This window comes from Myotis brandtii, unplaced genomic scaffold (assembly GCF_000412655.1).
Source record: "Myotis brandtii unplaced genomic scaffold, ASM41265v1 scaffold191, whole genome shotgun sequence".
NCBI classification, from domain to species: domain Eukaryota; kingdom Metazoa; phylum Chordata; class Mammalia; order Chiroptera; family Vespertilionidae; genus Myotis; species Myotis brandtii.
Window position 1 is genome coordinate 5,140,779 of NW_005357115.1, and position 18,864 is coordinate 5,159,642.

The 18,864-nt window shown below is 39.9% G+C and overlaps 1 protein-coding gene across 1 annotated transcript in view; it reads left to right on the plus strand.

Moving 5' to 3' along the window:
• CAMKMT (calmodulin-lysine N-methyltransferase) overlaps positions 1-18,864 on the plus strand; it is a 278,568-nt gene that overhangs the window by 239,087 nt on the left and 20,617 nt on the right. Inside the window, exons 6-8 of the mRNA XM_005864842.2 lie at positions 971-1,025; positions 2,091-2,154; positions 9,601-9,667. Coding sequence (XP_005864904.1) covers positions 971-1,025; positions 2,091-2,154; positions 9,601-9,667 — 186 coding nt within the window. The remainder of the gene's footprint in view (positions 1-970; positions 1,026-2,090; positions 2,155-9,600; positions 9,668-18,864) is intronic.

Genomic DNA, 18,864 nt, shown 5'->3' on the forward strand with positions numbered 1-18,864 from the left:
TAATAAACTTCCCAAACTGGGATGAAGAAACAATCTTAAGAATCTAAACATGTAGAATAAGAGCAGGGCCGTATTGAATTTGGGCTGCAGAGCTGCCCTGGACGCCTGGCATTTGCTCATCTCGCTGTGCTTAAGCTTGACTGGAGCTCCAATCAGCGGGCAGGGGGCCAGGGCGAGGATGTCACCCGTGGAGCGCTGATATTTAGGCACAAAGAGGAAGGTAAGTGCAGAGTGCCACGTTAGCCTGTCAGCTTTAACTTGGAGCCGCTCTACTTGGGAGCGGTGAAGTCAGAGCCCAGTCATTACTTTAGCTGGGTTTGCTGGCTTAACCATATTATGTCCCTGCATTGTTTATTCACTGTGTTGTGTCGGGGTCAATTGTGATTTAAGTGTTAATTGCTAAATGCTCTTTGTGTAATTGTTCCTGATGGGGGCGGTTCAGCTTTCCCAAATGTTTCGGTTTGTTTTAGATTATTATTTTTTTTTAAATTCAAGATTGCATTTATTTTGTGTGTGTTGTGTGTGTGTGTGACGATAATATAGGTATATACACACTCACATATATTCTTCATTTACTTGTCTAACTGTTTTTGAAGGAATGAATGTGGATTAACAGTGTTATCCTTTCCTAACAATTATCTTTCGCTACTCTAGCTAGTTTAGTTCTAAAAGACAGCGCCATTGACAAGGGAAAAAAAGGGAACCTTCTCAGATTTTTCAGCTCAGCGGTGGTAATGTTGCAGTGAACACTAATGAGGGAACCCCCACTGGTTTGCCTGCTTTGTGACTTTTCTATTTCATAATTATTTTTAAAACGCAAAACGACATGAGGTAGCCCAGTCATGTCCCGACAACTTCCTGGTAGCGCCGTTCTTACTGCAGATGGCAATTTGTTCTTGTAACATATATCTCTCTCCGACCATTTTCATCTAATTTGTATGGGTTCTACCGTTTCTTTTCTCTCTTTCAGGGACCTTGCTGTGTGTGAGCTAGGGGGTGGCATGACATGCTTGGCTGGGCTCATGGTAGGTCTTTTCTCAATTCCAATCTCATTCAGAGGGAGGAACAAAAGGAAAAATGTTCCAGGGCCTCCAACTGCTGGGTCAGAGAACCGTCAACAGCATCAGCTGCGGTCAAGCTGCCGGGTCTTGAGAGACCTTCTAGATTGACTTACTTTCGGATCATATTGATTTTTATGGCTGCCTCGATGAGCAGAAACATTTTACCTCAGTGAGTCGATATCGCTTGTCGTGACATTCCAAGCCTCTCACCGTCTTTCTTTGCCATAGCGAAAGCATTTTTTTTTCTTTCAGATTATAGTCCCATTTGCTAAGATTCAGGAATAGCCCGGCGAATCACAGTTGGAGCACCATGATATAGCTGCTAATGTTTTGCCTGCATTATTACACCAACAAACATGATCCAGAGCGCTCAGTAATTAGATTCTTTTGAATTAGATTGGCCATTCAGGAACGTCGTTCCCCATTCTCTGGGTTCTGAGTCATGTATTCAGGAGATACTATGTAGCAGCACAGTGCATTAGACAAGTTTTTATGTCTCTACAAATAAAAGCATATTGTTACACTGATTGGCATTTGACAAACCTGTCGCTCTTACACAATGTGTCGAGGTTACAGCCCAATGTGCGAGCATGTCAAAGCTCACAAAAAAATTACCCTCACAAAGCCATCTGCCTGCAATGCAAAGTTATATGAAGGGCATCAGGCAGTCAGACAGAAGCAAGCTGAAAGGCAGAGTGACAGCCTTGTATGATGGCTCTACTAGATAAACAGAAGCCCACAAATGAAAGCCTCTCAGAATACCATCATCCGCTGTCACAATGCAATTACCGAACAGAATGATAGCAAGATAGAGGCTCCCGCAAATGGAATGATAAAAGTATTGACTGATTTGATTGAATGATTAAAATAATGCAGACATAAAATGAAAAAAGATTGAAGATTGTTACAGAGAAATAGGTGAGGAAGCATGATACTGAAGGCTTGTCACTCCTGTCTTCACTTCCACACAGACAAGCATATTTGCTCATTGTTTGCTGTGCTCCCCCTACCCCCTTTTTTTTTTTCCAGGTTGCTATTTCTGCAGATGTCAAAGAAGTTCTGTTAACTGATGGGAATGAAAAGGCCATCAGAAGTATCCTTATTCAGATAGAAAATGGGTTTGTGGCGTTCATTCCTCCCCTCTCCCGATCCCCTCCCACCCCCGGCAGGCTGAGTAATGGTTGATATAAAGAAAGTCAGCATGGGGTATTAAAAAAGAGTTTCCCCCATACATATGATAAGTAATTAAGAAAAAGTAGAAATATATGTAGTTCATTGGGCAAGATGAAGTGTTGTTTATTTTGATCGATTTTAATGGTCACTTCTCCTTAAAGGAGCCTATGATTTGTGGACTACTCGAGGCAGGAAGAACATTTTGTTTCCAAATAATTTTCAGATATTCTTGTTTTTTATTTCCACTGAAATTTGCCAGCACAAAATAAGTTACTTAATATTTATTACATTGGATATTGCTTACAAAAATTAGCTTTCTTGTGTTTGGTAGTGTACATCCGTGCCATGTAATATTATGCCTACTCTAATTCCTGAGGAGTTCCTTCTATCTCCCCGCTGAAAACAGCTAGCAGGTTTTCATTACTTCCTTTTATTTAGGATTAAAAAGCTATCTCTTTTTTTCTGCCATGCTATTACAGTTCAAACCCCATTATATTAGATTATGCTTTACTAATATGTACACAGAGTTCATGAAAATTGAACTGTACTTTAACTAAGAAAGCAAGCATAATTTGTGGCTACTTTAGCAATTGAGCTGATTTGTTCAGGGGCAGTTAACAGCCGTTAGAAATTGAGAGGAAAAGTGGAAGATATGTTTGCTTTGGGTTTTTTGGTGTGCCTTACATTTACATTCTGAAGAAGGTAATCTCCTTATTTGAATTTGAGAATCCTAAAATGTCAAAGCAGGTCTGATTTTTTGTGTGGCATCTTACATAAAGCCTTTTAAAAAATTATTTTCTTTTGCTACCTCCGCTCTGTAATTTTTTTTTGCAAATAAAATTTGCAGCAGCTCCATCAGGCTGCTCCAACGGGAGGAAGGAGGTACCAGCAGCACAGTAGCTGATATTGTGCAGCCGCACTTGTGTGCTCTACAGAGCCCCACCCAGCTAATTGCCTGACAGACTTAAAAAAATTCAGGAAGGAAAAACAGCCAATCACAGGCTTGGCCTTTCACACAAGGGAAAGAGATCACAAAAGGTGCTTCCTTTTTTAAAATGCAGGATTTTAATCATGATCTTCAGGCTGTCGCAAGTTTCTCAAAATATTCCTAAAGATGAGCCCATGTTGTTCATTCACTCTGCTTTTATTCTGAGTTATTTCGTGCACGGTATCATTTCCCTGTGCTCCTCCTCCGCATGTCAGGGAACACAGAGAGCGAGAGGGAGTCAGGTATGCCGGCTCAGCCCCAGCGGATCTGTTCTTCCAGGGGCGAGAGAGGGGGCAGGACTCTTGGGCAAGAGAAGGTCATTTTAGCCACAGAAACTTTCAGCTTGGGCCCAGCAACCTGAGGTTTTCCTTAAGTCAGCAGGTGTCTCATTTAACAGCCTCAGGAACCAATTAGAACTTTTAACAAACTCTGGGAAACATCTGTAGTCTGCATGTAAATTTAATGACACAAATTATTATCGAGCTAAACTACAGAGCTTCCAAAGAAAGGAAGCAATGCTAATGTCACTAATTAACGCACCTTGGCTTTAAACAGCAAAGATGCCAGGCCAGCTCTTGAAATCAGAGAGGAAATCTCAGATTCTGTGTTCACTCTGCCGGCCTTTCAAAGAAATGATTGGTACAGCCCCCTCCCAAGAAAATGGATTTTTAACATTTGGTCCTCAGAAGCTCAGCCCTGAGAGTGCTTTTTTGTGCCGGGGTTTACAATGGGTTTAATATAGCGGGGTGCCAGAGGGCAGGAGGGGAAGAACTCTACAATGTAGATAAAGTAGGTCCTTTCAGGATGCAGACCCAAACGGGCAGTGCTTTATTTCGTCTTTCAGGACTTTCCTAGTGCAGTGCGGTTTTCGTCACGCCGTTGTTCTATGTTTGTGTGCATTTTTCTGTTGTAACTAGATCTAATTTTTTTTTAAATTAAAAGAAACAAGCATGCATCAAGCCTTAAAAAATTGGCAATGTGTTTTTCCTGCTCTTAATACTAATGATATCCTGACTTGCTAATAGAGCTTACAACTGGCATTCATCCTGCGCAGTTTTGCTGAGTGAGGTTAATATGAATGAAAAAATTTTTTTTCTATGTGTGTGCCCATTTTCTGTTGGAATGACTAATTCACTGAATCACATGCTGTTGATGCATATGGGTCGAAACAGACTCATTTAAAAATTACTGTTTACGTCTTTCCTTTAAAATTTTAGGAAGCCTAAATTATATAGCAGTTGTAGGATATTATTCAAAAATTACTTTCTAAAAAGTAAAAGTGGATGTCAACCAAAAAAAGGGGGAGAAACATTGCCAGAAGCCAGAAAATCTCTAAGCAAAGCTGCTAATTATTCTTAATGGGCAAGATGAGCACATTAAGAAACAAATGAATACATCAGTGAAATGTAATTGAAAATCGACCTGGCAGTCGCGCATCACATCTGAGTATTGGCCTGTATATTATTCTCATCTTTTAAAAAATTATTTCTGTTGTTCTTGGCATCTGAATTTAATGAATCTACCTGAGCCTTACTTCCTAGTCTCTTAATCTTCTAACATTCTGATTCTTACCTTTTTTAGAAATAGAGCATTTCCTGATATTTTCTTTTTATCTTCTGTTATTTCTGATTTTTAAATATGTGAGGCAATGGGAAGATGTGTTCTGAATCTTTATATCATAGAAACATTTCAACCAGTTGTGAGGTTATTTTATTCACTGTCTTCCTAAAATGTATCCAGTGGATTGGCTGTATCTTCTAAAGCAGTGGTCACCAACCTTTCGGACCACCAGTGGCGGTTGATGACTGCTGTCTAGAGCTCTCTACCTTGACCAGGAAAGCTAGATGTTGATTTGAGATTTATTAAACAGAGGTATCTGAAAAGAGATGAAGACTTGAGGTATAAGTGAATGTTGTAAGTCTGAACATTTTCTCAGATTCCTGGGTAGATGTCTCTGAGGCTCTCCGTGGCCCTTAAACTACAGAGCCCCCCACCTCAGAGTGCCTCTCCGTACTGATGCCGTGATTTATCTGTACCCGGAGAGAACAAAGGATAAGTTAGAACATAACATCATTTGGTTCATCCATTTCTCAAATTTATCTTGAAATAGTATGGAATGTATTCCTTTTCTTTGGCGCTGCCCTTTTAGTGTAATTACGAATTCTCCAAGTGCCCACAGATAATAATTACTCCATAAGATTTGTAGCTGGCGATGGCAATGACATAAGAATAGGGGAGAGAAAGGATATACTGAGTTATTATGGATGCTAAGCTTCTTCCAAATCATAGTGAGAAATCTAAAGGTGAGCATCCCTCTCCGCTACACTCACTACTTGCCCAACACAAGCACCCCGCCTTGACCCCTCCTCAGTAAACATCAAGTTGCCACCTGCAGCATATGGCAACGCTTGGCGACCCATTTCCTGTGCCCCTGACCCAAGCGTCTCATCCCCACAGTATGCACAGTCTGGATCATGATCTCAAGCTTAAGATTCTTCCAAGTTTGGTTAATTTCATGTCCATTTTAAAGGACACCCCTGGCTTACCATTATTTTAACAGAATCCCTGATTAACAGGCATTGATCAGTGAAGCTGCATGTGGACTGAGCAGCCTGGGTTGGGGATGGTTGGGACCTTGGGAATGCCGGGCCCTCCACCTCCACCCAGGCCCCTCCTGCAATACCAATGCCAGCTGAAGTATTGATGCCAGCACTTCTGTTTACAGGATGAGTCACAAATGGACCTCTGTGTGCCTCACATTGGGCAAGAACTCAGCAAATAGCTTTGAAACTTAATTTTTAGTTAATTAATTAAAATTAATTCAACCAGTATTAATTGCATGCATTTCAGGTGCTAAAGAGACAGCAGAGGACAAGACAGACCAAGCCCCTGTCTTTGTGGGTCACAGGCTACGCCTTGGCTAGAGCACACATTTATACACGGGAAAGACACTGGAAACCTACAGGGCAGAAGTTCTTGGATTCCCTCCAGTGACTTAAATTCTACAATATAAATGTTCACTTAACTGACTCAGAGTGGCAGGGAAAGAAGGTGAAGCTTCATTGCCAAACCTCATTTGAGTTACAATCACCAGCCTCTTCATCCCTCCAAAGCTTTTACTTGAATTATTGAAAAAGATAATGAATTGACATGAATTAGGCACCTACTATGTGTCAGGCTCCTAGTATGTGACACTCCATTAAGCCTATAAAATAGGTTTCATCGTTCCTGTTCCGAGGTGGAGCTCAGGGAGGTTAGCTGACCCACGTTTACACAGCCGCTAGAATCGGAACCCGGAACCGGCCCTAGAAGCCAGGTTCAGTTGACTTCAAAGTGTCTTTTTCTCCCATTAAACAGTTCTCTTTACCAAAAGCCGGGCTGCTTGGGTGAGTGTCGTCTTGCATTTCCTCAGCGCCCTCTGGAAGAAAAGTCCTCTCATCCATAAACCACGGCTGACATTGCTAAAAGAGTTCCGATCACCTCTATGCCATCTTCTCAATTCATGTGAGTAATGAGCACACTTAGGAATATTTGGCGACCTTTAAATTAGCAAATATTGTCACATTTTAGAAATTATAGAAATAAAAGTAAACAGGATTTATATAATAATTTCATAGTTTCCTACTCTCACCTTTGATGTTCCAGTGAGGAATAAAGGAAACATGAACCACGAAGGTAATGCCGCTTGAGCCGCAATGTTCTTCTTTTTCAAATGCTTTCTTGTTTAAAGAACAATACCAATTCTCAAAATGTGTGTGACCACCGATAAATATAACAATTACTAATTGCAGAAGGAGGTTAATATTTTAAATCATGTTATGTATAATAGGTAACATAATTTGTTTAAATAAGTGATATCGTTATTATGCAAAAATATAATTTTAAGAATAAAAATCAACTGAAGCAAAATTATAATGGAGCCCCACTCCTGAGCTTTGCTTTATTTGAGAAGAACATGTAGAGCTAGAATCCTGGTCTCCTTTTAGCCCCGAGCATGTGTCCTCTGGCTCTGGAGGTCTGTTTGCCCAGGCAAGGCGATTGGAGGTGATTACTCTGTATCCGTTGAATCAGAAATCTCTCTTTGCACCCAGCACCTCCCACTGAAGTCTCCCAGAAGGTGGGTGCAGTTCAGAGAACACGATTTGGTCCATTCTGTTCAAAACTGTCCTGGACAGACCGACTACGATTGATTGAATTTCCTTTATTACCCTGAGGTGACACAGAAGAAAGGCCACATTGATTATTGGGCACAGTGCCAACTAGAGGAACCACCCAAAAACCCCACCTAAAGTAAAGGGTGGGGATCAGAATGTCAGAATATATCTCTTAAGGTAGTATTTTCATACGCTATTGACATTTTTTTCTAACCCACCAAATATATTCTCTCCCCAGTTCTAAAAGTAAAGCAGCCTAAATACTGCTGCGAATTTTTTTTTCATTTAAAAAAATTGCTCCTAGAATATAAATATATATGCTTGCTTCAGCCTGACCACCTGAAGTCACAGGTTTATAAATTGTATAAAAGTATATAGTGTTGAGATGTTTACTAAAAATTATTAATAGGTTTTCTGAGTTATATAATTTAACTTCCCTGTGACTATTTTATAAAAAGTATTACCTCCAGTAACAAAATAACATGTTTTGCTTGATAGATTAGGCATGTACTCACAGGACGCGACAGGTGTACCTGTCACATTATGGCTTGCAGTTGGATGCCATGGAAACGCTGACTAGGGTGTGGCCAGAGTGTGGGGGAGCTCAATCAGAAACAGTTGTCAGCTGACTACTAATTTTGTTCTCAGAATAAAGATGTCAGCTGTCCTTTTCTACAAGACATTTCATGTAGAAGACTTTCCTGAAATACTTTCTTCCTGAAATAGAACTGTAGGCCTATGTGTCATTTCAGTTAATCAAAACAAGTAGGCAAATTAGTCTCTTTTATTTTTTTAATGAATGTAATTTAACAGTATTTAATTTGCATACAGGAAAGTTCATCCAGGAAAAAAAAAAGTCTGCATTATAGCACTTTTGTAAACCTCAACAAAGCCCTTCATTAGGAGACCTAATTGATTTTTCCTCCCCACTCCTGGGGGAAGAAAGCTATCACAGTACCTGCTTATTCACTCCGAGAAGAAATGGGTGTGCCTGGTGTTTCAAGCAGAGATTTGGGTTGAAGCGTCCTGTGGCTCTGTTCTTGCAGGGAGACCTGGGCCAGTGCTCGCTTCCAGCATTCAGGAAATCTGTTTTTCTGAGCAATAGGGGAACATCGCTTGTCTGGTTGGTGTCCTCCCCATGGGCCCAATTTAGTTCAGCTTGCAGCCTTCGCTGGAATTATTTTATTTCTTGTTTATTTAAACCTGCCTTATTCCAAAAGAGGGATTTTGAGGTTTCTTACAGTGACACAGAGAATATACCATATGAAATACATGAGAAAGTGAGGGCAATTGAAAATTAGAAAGACAAGAAAACATGATGAAGCCAGGAGTGGAGGGCAGTATAGAAAATATACCCAATAGGAAGGAGCTACTGTAGTGGTCAGACTTGGGTCTGAGCTGCACAGCGACTCGAGCGAAAAGACAAAGAGGAACAGTTACAAGATTTATAGAAGTTGAAGCAAAACTAACTGTCATTCTGAAGTCTAGCATTTCCCATGCGAACTCCCAATGTGCCGTTTCCCCTGGGCCCTCCTGGAGACGGTGTTGCGTGATGTAAGTGACCAGCTCCCCAAAACATCTTTTCAGTAGACATGGCTCTTCTTGTACAAGTGCTTACACACCAGCAGATGGCCAGAGGCCAGAGCATAGGTCCCTGTAAGGACAGTTCATCCAGGGGCCTTTCACCGGGTTGACTTTCTTCAGTAATTCATTTTCTCTCAAAGAATCTCCGGGCTTTTCTTCATCTTCCTCGTCTCACTTTCTCCCAAGTCTTCTCTGCTGCTCATCCCCACCCTCCCTACTAGCCTTTAGGAGGCTGGGAATACTTCAACCTGGCAAGTCTCAGAAGATGGCCATTGCCCTCCCCGGTGACTGCAGACCTTTGCCTTTGAAGCAAGTGGGGCTTGGCACCTATGGAATAGTCCTCTCCCCCCACCAATGCCCACATTGGGCCTCGCCCCAATGCTCCCTGAATGTACATTTCCCAGGTAACAAAACTGTATCCCAGGGAATTAAAAGAGCTTGCCTGCGGCAAGTAACTCAACATTTGGTGGTAGGGCCAGAGCTAGAACCTTCTCCGCCTGCCTCATATAACCCTACATCTCTTCTCTTCTCTTGTCACCTATCCCCTGTCCGATAACATCACTGTGTTTGTGGGCTTTTATTTATTTATTTTTAGCCAATTGACAGTCGGTGCAGAAGCTTTCTTAACTATGTCCAACAGATGTGAGAGACATCATCCAAAGGAATCAGAAGGCTGGTGTGTTTAAGACTCAGAAAGTATCAAGCTGGTAAGATACCTTCCTGCATCAACACGCTCTGGTTGAAACTGCTTTTTTCCATGCTGTGGGTGATTATTAAGAACAATAATAGTTCACATTTAGTGAGCATTTACTGTGTGTCAGGCACTGTTCCAAGCATTTTATAAGTATCTTATTTAATGTTCACAAGAACCATAATGAGGCAGGCAGGTATTCTTATTACCCTAAATGAATAGATGAGAAAAACCAAAGATAAATATATTATACACTGGGTGGGAATTATGTGGGGTTGAGAGTGTACCATGTGAGGTTGAGAGAAGGCCCAGCCACCTTTATTTAATTATGTATTGATTGATAGACTTCGTCTTTTTTAGAGAGGAAAGGAAAGGAAGAGAGAGAGACAGATTTGTTGTTCCACTTATTTATGCTCTCATTGGTTGATTCTTGTACATGCCTTTGACTGGGAATCAAACCCGAGACCTTTCAGTCTACGGGCCGTGCGCTAACCACTGAGAACACCAGCCAGGGCCAGATATGCATTTTCAAATCCTGTATTGAAATGCTGGTTGATGGCACAAGGAGCACTGTGCTCTGTGTTTCTCATATAAATGAACAAACCAGTTCTGTTTCCCAGAAAACCTCTGGCAGGTCCTAGAAAGAGCAATCTGTACCTGCTCCTCGTTCTTAGGAGCCATTGCTCCCAGCACGGACTCCAGGCCCTTCTGGGGAGGACTTCCTTTTTGGCTGTGGTTTTCAACCTGGTCTTTTAGTTATCAATCAAAAGCACACACTTGCTAGGTTGTCCTCATTTACATGTATTTAATGCTTAAGGTCATTTGTGAGCATTTGCGTGTATTTCAGCATATGGAATCAGGGAATAATAGATTTCAGCATCATGCTGTGAAGAGAGGTTGTGTTTGTACAAGACATAATGTTGTTTACTGGGTGTTAATAATCACTAATAAATAAACACATCTAGACTTCCAAAATGTTGCATTTTGAGGAATCAAAATGTCAAGTGTTTAACTTATGAAATGTAATAGTATTTTCTATCATCACTTCATAAAATAATTACGTTACTAAAGAAGTAAAATGTCATTGTTCAACACAGTACATATGCAAACAATGCTTACTACATGGCCTTTGTTTCTATTATCTGTTCTCAAGAATGCTACTTCTAAATATATTGTTCTGATATGTACCTAGACCTATAGTCTATATGTCAATAGTCATATAAGAACCTCCAAGATAGTATTTTGTGTGTCTTTATTTCATATTAACTCTGGTCAATTTCTTCCTTTTTAACCACTGCAAGCATTTTGTCCAAAATCTACTAAAGCACTTTGTCGGAAAACAGGTGAATGAGTTAGTCCTTGAAATGCCTTGATCTTGTATTAAGAAGCTACTTGACCACTTAACCTTTAAGAAGCTAAGAGGAATCTGCCAACCAGTGATGTAATAATCAGTGTTCCCCTTCTATCTACTGCTTTCCCACCCATGACCAGTGCAATATGATAAAAGCCTTAGCTCCATATGAGAAGAAATAAAAGGAAACTGCTCACAAAAGGGCTAAGATATGGCACAATATTCCTTTTTTAATGCCTCAATGCATATGCAGAATTTCTTCTCCAAATTGGAGGTGTGGGATAACAGTAGCGACAGATAACTAAGCGGTATTTACCACAGCTACAAAGCCCACATGTGAGCCAAATATTTCTGCTATTAAAAAGCACTTCAGAGCTTGACATGAAGTTTATAACAGCTAAATGTCTCCTGTGACTTCATTTGCAAAGAAGATAGAAAAGCAGAAAGGAAAATCGTGATATGAGAACTGGGAGCCTAGGAGACTGTGCTTTTAAAAAGGAACGAGAAACCACCCAGAGGTTTGACTGGCCCTCTGAGCTCCCATTTTCGCTTCCCTGACCATGTTCTCTAACAACCGGCACTCCTCCTGCCATCGAGCCTCTGCCTGCCTCTCACACAGGGCAGACCCAGGTTGTGTGGGGCCTGAAACTTATTTTGAGGGCCCTCTTCAGGGTGATGAATTTGATTAGACCTTACTTTGGCAAATTTTACAGAAGCATACTACCGAGTGAACTCATTGCTAGGGCTCCTCGCGGGCCTTGGGAGGGGCCTGTGCAAGTGAGGGGTCCCGGCAGTTAAGCTTCATTAGCTTCCCAGTAAATCCACCCCTGCTCTCATAAACGCCACCAACCTTGCCCAGAATAATGCTCTTCCCTTGTATACGTCCTTACCCGCTCTGTTCCATTGTAATCCCGCCTGGCCGTTGCTAAATATGAAAGGCCTGTTTGTGAAGCCCAGGAGCTTTAGCCCTGGCCAAGGAAGACCTAGGCCCTAGGTCCTAGGGTGTTCCTATGTGAGGCACATAGCAATGACACCTCAAAGATCTTAATACAGTCTTTTGATGTTTCATTCATTTGTTCATCCTTGCAGCCCTCCATTCATTTAACTAATATGTCCAAGGTATTCTGCCTTTGAGAACATAAATTGTGCAATAATCAAGAATAATCCTTGAACAAAGGAAATTGTGCTGCCAAATATAGCTAGGGATTGGTGAAAGAGCAAATGTATTTACAGCATCTCAATTGTTAGGTTTATCTGAAGCTGTCTTCAAAACGGTGACGGTCTAATAAAGAACCATTCAGAGCTTTTGACGCCTACATATTTCTAGGTGTTCCAGAATTAGTGAATGGCGTCATTCTATGGGTAATATGAACAGTTACAAAATTTTTTAAAAATCTATTAAATATACCCTGCTGTGATATTAAAAGTGAATTTCTACTTAAGAAAAAAGGTTATCTTTGTGTGAAAATTGCTAGTGAATTTAGGCCTGTGACTTTTATTGTTCTTTGATAAACCATTAGTCTTAGTAAACTATGGAACTTATTATAACTTTTAAGACTTTTTTATAACTCAAATTATACCTTTATGTGGGCCCCCAGGATTGACTATTGGCCCCATTGCCCTACTTCTTTTTAAGATTTATATCTTTTTGGAGGCTCATTTTCCATTAGAGGTTAAATTGGGGGTGTGAAAAATGATTTTTAAATGGAAACCCCAACGCAGTGGGATCCAGTTGGTGATTTTCCAGGCCTCTGCATTCTTCTCACCTTCCTTACTCTCTTCATTCAGTCTGGCTTCCACTGCTCCCCCACGTACACCTTCTCCCTTGTCACCCAGGCCTCTTCATTCTCCTCCTAACACATTTGGTCCTTCCCATCTCTGGTCTCTGCCAATCTTATTCCCCTCCTCCTCGCCCATCTAAGTCCTTCCTTCTAGGATGACTTAGTTACCATTTCCTCCTGACTATTTTAGCCTGCCCTCATCTTTTCCTTCTTTTAACTTCTATTGGCCTTAGAATAGTCCCACAGTAAAACATGGTGCATTCTCTTATTGTCCAAAGCGTGTTGTCTTTGTTTTCATGTTCACTGGTGCATCCATTTCTTGACAAGTATTTTGATCCCTTTTGCCAAGTACTATCCTAAGTGCTGTAGATTTACTGATGAACACGACTGAGAACGTCCATGTCTTCTTAGAATTAACATTCTAGCAAGTGAGGCAAATAATGATTTTGAAGGCAAGGGTTCTGCTTAATATGTTTTTGTATTCTCTGAAGCAATTAGTATACTTTATCCCTGTTATATGAAAAGTTTTAAGATTTGTATTAGGAGCACATTTTGAAAGATAGGAATCCACAAGACTTACGGAACCAAACAATTTTTAGGAGAGGAAAGTAAAGTGCTAGAGATGCAGACATCAGTGCAAATATCAGATAGCTGACTCTCATTTCAGGGTAGGGTTCTTCTCAGGCAGACACATGCAGTGTCTGTAGACACACCGACATTGTGAGTAGGCATTTATCTGTCCTTTGTCAGGTTGAAGAGGAAGGTTAGTAGAAGGTAACTGAGATAAGGAAGCTGAGGGCTCTCGTAAAGAAATGTTCTGATAAAATGTACCTATTAGTGAGTTTGCTAGAATTATGGTAACATAATCTTGAGCACTGCTGAGAATCCTAGAGATGTCAGATATGGAAAAATGAAATTACTAAGTGTACTTTTTATTACTAACATAACATTTTTTATTTGCTTGACATGTTTATAGAAGGACTGATGCCCCAGCTTCTTTGCACCAAAGAAACCAACTCCCATAGGAATGTCATCCAGTTTCAGATATTTTGATAGAGTTCTTTTTTTTCCTATTAAAATGAGCCAGATTTTAAAATATGGGACACCATATTTTTAGGGGCCCTCTAAACTGCAGCATATATAAAATTAAGGCCTTTTCTTCTAGAATAACATTTTATTAACTCCTTGGACATGACGATCCCTACTCTTTAGCCAGGTCAAACTCTCACTACCAAAAATCGGCTAAGTTCTGTTTTGATAGCAAGGTGTGCAGGTTAGACTACTGCATCCCCTGTGAAAATGTCTTCCAGTTTTAAGGAAAAAAATCCCACCTTCGTAGATAGATATTTGTATCACAGAAGTTACATATCAAATAAAAATGTCTTCATTTTCAAAGGATTTTGTCACTTTTAAATGGACGAGGGGCAATCTTAAAAAAAATTTTTAGAGTATGACCACATCATAATCTATTGCTAAAAATCATTTTTTTAGTTTAATAATAGACACTTATTTCATTACTTTGCTATAACAAACAATGCTGCAGTGAAACACATCTGCACATAAACTGTTCATTTGCAAGTATGTTTGCTGAGCCAATTTTTAGAAGTGGACTTAGTCTATTCATATCAAATCATGGAAATTCCGAAACTTTGTAACATATTTTTATATCTGTTAAAGACTAGTCCCTTGCATTATTCTTTCTTCCTAGACTATTATAAAATTATGTTGGTATTTTGAGTATGCGGTATTGGCATTTTCATTGAAATATATGATTTACTACAACTTGATATCTTTATGAATTTGAGTCTTCATTTCCAAGAACAGGGTGATTTCGTTCTATTTAAGTTGTTTTTTAGGTGTTTCACTAGCATTTAAAATCTTTCCTCCTGACCCGTGTGGTTCAGTTGGTTGGAGTGTTGTCCCATACACTGAAAGGTCGCAGGTTCAATTTTGATTGCCTGTCATGGTACATATCTAGGTTGTGGGTTTGGTCCCCAGTTGGGGAGTTTGCGAAAGGCAACCAGTCTCTCTCTTTCTCTCTCTCTCTCTCTCTCAAGTCAATAAACATTCTCCAGTGAGAATAAATAAATAAATAAACATTTCTCTTGCTAAGCTTATTTTTGGAAAATGCATTTTTTATTTCTCTTATAAATGAGATCTTTTCTTCCATTACATTTTCTAACTGGTTGTTACTTATGTGCATATACAGAAAGCTATAGGGTTTTGTGTAGTAAATATTCAGTTGCCTCAAATTTCTAATAGTTTGTCAATTTATTCTCTTGAATATTTTAAATTAACCATTACATCCTCTGTAAATGATGATAATTTTAACTTCTTTCTGATTCTTATACCTCTCTTTTCTTTATTTTGTATAATTTTATTGGCTAAAAGTTTCCAGAATTATATTATACTATATAATAAAAGGCTAATATGCAAATTGACTGAACAGTAGAACGACTGGTTGCTATGATGTACACTGACCACCAGGGGGGCAGATGCTCAATGCAGGAGCTGCCCCCTGGTGTTCAGTGCACTCCCAAAGGGGGAGCACTGCTCAGCCAGAAGCCGGGCTCACGGCTAGTGAGCACAGTGGCAGTGGCGGGAGCCTGTCCCACCTCTGTGGCAGCGCTAAGGATGTCCGACTGTCAGCTTAGGCCTGCTCCCCAAGTGGGCCTATGCCATCAGTCAGACATCCCCCAAGGACTCCTGTACTGCAAGAGGGTGCAGGCCGAGCTGAGAGGACCCCTGCCCCGAGTGCATGAATTTAGTGCACTGGGCCTCTAGTATTAAATAATAGGCATCTTTGAGCCTTACTTTTTTGATAATCCTCTAATATTTCACCACTAAGTATGCATTAGCTTTTTTTGTATCAAAAATATATTTTTTTAATCTTGTTAAGGAATTTTTTATTGACTCCTATTTTTAAAAAATTATCATAAATATGGAACTTTATGTCTTTTCAGCATGTATAGAGATGATCAAATTGTTTTTCTTATTTCACCTACAACTATGACAGTTCATGTTAACAGGTTTCCTAGTATTATAACATCTCAGCATATTTAGTCACTTAGTTGTGGTGCTTTAATTCTTCCTTTAACATGCTGTTTTAGTCTAATAATATATTATCTGAGATTTTTTGAATAACAACTTTATTGAGCTACAATTCACATACCATACAATTCACCCACTTAAAGTATGCAATTCAATGCCTTTTAACATATTCACAGTTATGCAACCATGACAGTCAGTTTTAGAATATTTTCATCACCCCCAAAAGAAATCCCATAGCCATTAGCAGACACTTCCCATTCCCTTCCACCCTTTCTTCTTCCCAGTGCTAGACAACCACTAATCTACTTCCTGTCTCCATCGATTTTCTTTTCCATAAATGGAATTGTACAATATGTCATGTTTCATATCTGACTTCTTTCACTTAATATATAGTGTTTTGAGGTTCATCCATGTTTTAGCACCTATGAGGATCTCACTAATGTTTATGGTTGCATAATATTCCATTGCATGGATATACCATATCCATTCATCACTTTATGGACATCTGGTTGTTTTCATTTTTAAAGTTCTTATGCTGCTTAAAACATGCTGCTATGACTATTTGTGTACAAGTTTTTGTGACAAGTTTCATTTCTTTTGGGTGAATATGGTCACATAACCTCTATGTTTATCCTTTTGAGAAACGCCAGACTGTTTTCCAAGGTGGCCGAGCCATGTTACATTCCCACCGGTAGTGCATGATGCTAGCTGAGCTTTTTGCATTGATATTCATCAATAAAATTGGTCCACACTTTTACTGTGCAACCATTATTAGGTTTTAATATCACTAGTATACTGGCTCCATAAAAGAATTTGGAGGCTTGACATCTCCACTACCGAGATGAGATACAGCTGAGGACTCTACCCAGTACCCTGTCAATTATGGGGTTTTCTAGTCTGACTGGTGGAAACAGGTACTATCCTGGCCCTGAGTGAACACTGGTCCAGTCCCCTCCACTTCTCTCAGATGGTTCTTTTCTTAACCTCAAGTAGTTTCCTCATATACACGCACCAATCAGTACTCTGTAGAAGACTCCAAGGGGACTCTCCACAGTTCTTCCGAATTTTCTCTCTGCAGCAATCTCCTGTCTGGTACTCTATACTGTGAACTGGAATCGCCTTGGTTTCCTTAGACTTTCAGGGAATCTACCTGCTTCCACCTTAGTTCTTCCCCCCTGTGCTATGGCCTGGAAACTCTCTCAAGGCAGTAATCTGAGGCAATGGCAGGGCTCACTTCATTACCCCCACCCTTCTCAAGGATCGCTGTCCTTTGTTGCTGATTTTCAGTGTCTTGAAAACTATTGCTTATATGTTTGTGTAGGTTTTTTTAGGGGGGGGGTGTGTTTCAGGCAGTAGGATAAATGAGGTCTTTGTTACTCCATTTTTGCCAAAAGCAGAAATCTTCAGAAAGCATTTTAAGTGGCTTGAATCTGTGGCTGAACTACACACTCCACTCAGAGAACAACTTAATATAGGAACCTCTATTTCTTGAGTGCTCTCTGTGTGCCAGGCACTATGCTAGAGAAACTCATACAGAATTCATTGATAGGACGTATTTATTGAACAGCTATTAGGTGTCAGGGACTGTTCTAGGCAATGAAGATACATCCTGGTACAAAACAGGTTTTAAAAAAATATTTGTCCTTATGGTGCTTATGTTCTACCTGAGAAAGAGAGAATAAACAAAATTAATGATTCGGTTATATAGCATATTAAAGGGTAATAACCACTATAGAAAAATAAAGAGGAGGTTAAGGGGGTTCAGGAGTACTGAAGTGGAAATTAATGATTGCAGTTTTAAGCAGAATGGAAGTCTTACTTGAGAAGGTAACACATTTGAGCAAAGACTTGAAGGAGATGAGGGAACGAGCCATGGGTTGTATGGAAGAAGAGCATTTACACAAGGAAGCAGCCTATTTAAAGACCCTAAGGCAGGAGCATGCCTGGTGTATTCAAGTAATCATAGAGAGACCTCTGTTGCTAGAGCAAAGACCAAGGGGAAGAGTCATAGGAAATGAGGTCAGCATGGGAACTGGATTGAATAGGGTCTTACGGGTCATTGCCAAGACTGGCTTTTACTATGAGTGGAGAGAGGAGCCATTAGAAGGTAGTAAGAAGACAAGGTTTGTGATTTGAAATATGTTTTGAAAGGATAATTCTGGCTGCTCTTTTGAGCAGAAATTGTGGAGTGATAGGTGGAAGCAGGGAAACCAATTAGGAGACTGAATTAAATCAGATGAGAGATGATAATAATTCTTTCTGGGGTGGAGCAGTATAAGGATAGAAGGTGGATTTTGACCTATTTCAAAGGTAGAACGAACTACATTTCCTGGCACATCCAACGTGGGTACAACAGAAAAAAGAATTGAGGATATAGTCATAGTCAAGGTTTTTGGCCTGAGCAACTGGAAAGATGGGTTTAGCAGATGAGAAAGACTGTGCATGAAATGAATTTGGGGGGAGGGGAGAGAGGGAGATGAGGAGGAATTTAATATTGAACATATGAAGTTTGAGATGTCTGCTAGATTCCCAAGTGGAATTATTAAAATAGGAAGTTGGATATATGAACTTGGAGTTCAGGGGACAGTTCCAGGCTGATAGGTCCAGTAAAATGAAGACTGATAACTGACCCGAATTTAGCAATGTTGAGGTTGTTGGGGAGACTGTCAGGATGGGTGATTTTTTAACTGCACCTGAAAACTGAGAACTACTAAGTGAAAGTCTTTTCCTCCATCTTACCCGATTGCTCATTTCATTAGTAAGAAATGCAACTGACATGCCAAGCACAATATATGCTATTTCACATCCTTTATTTTTTTCAAATTTGTATTTCGGTCAGATGGGAAATACTTTGATTTTAATATGCACCTTACTGATGTTGAGTCTAGATTCATTCTAATGACTATGGTAAAGATAAGATATTTTTCCCTAGTTTGTCTCCAAAAACATATAAAACCTAGCAAAAGCTTAACTATTGTATTTAAATAGAGAATTCTTCCTCTTCTAGAGTTGATGACTAAATAAAATACA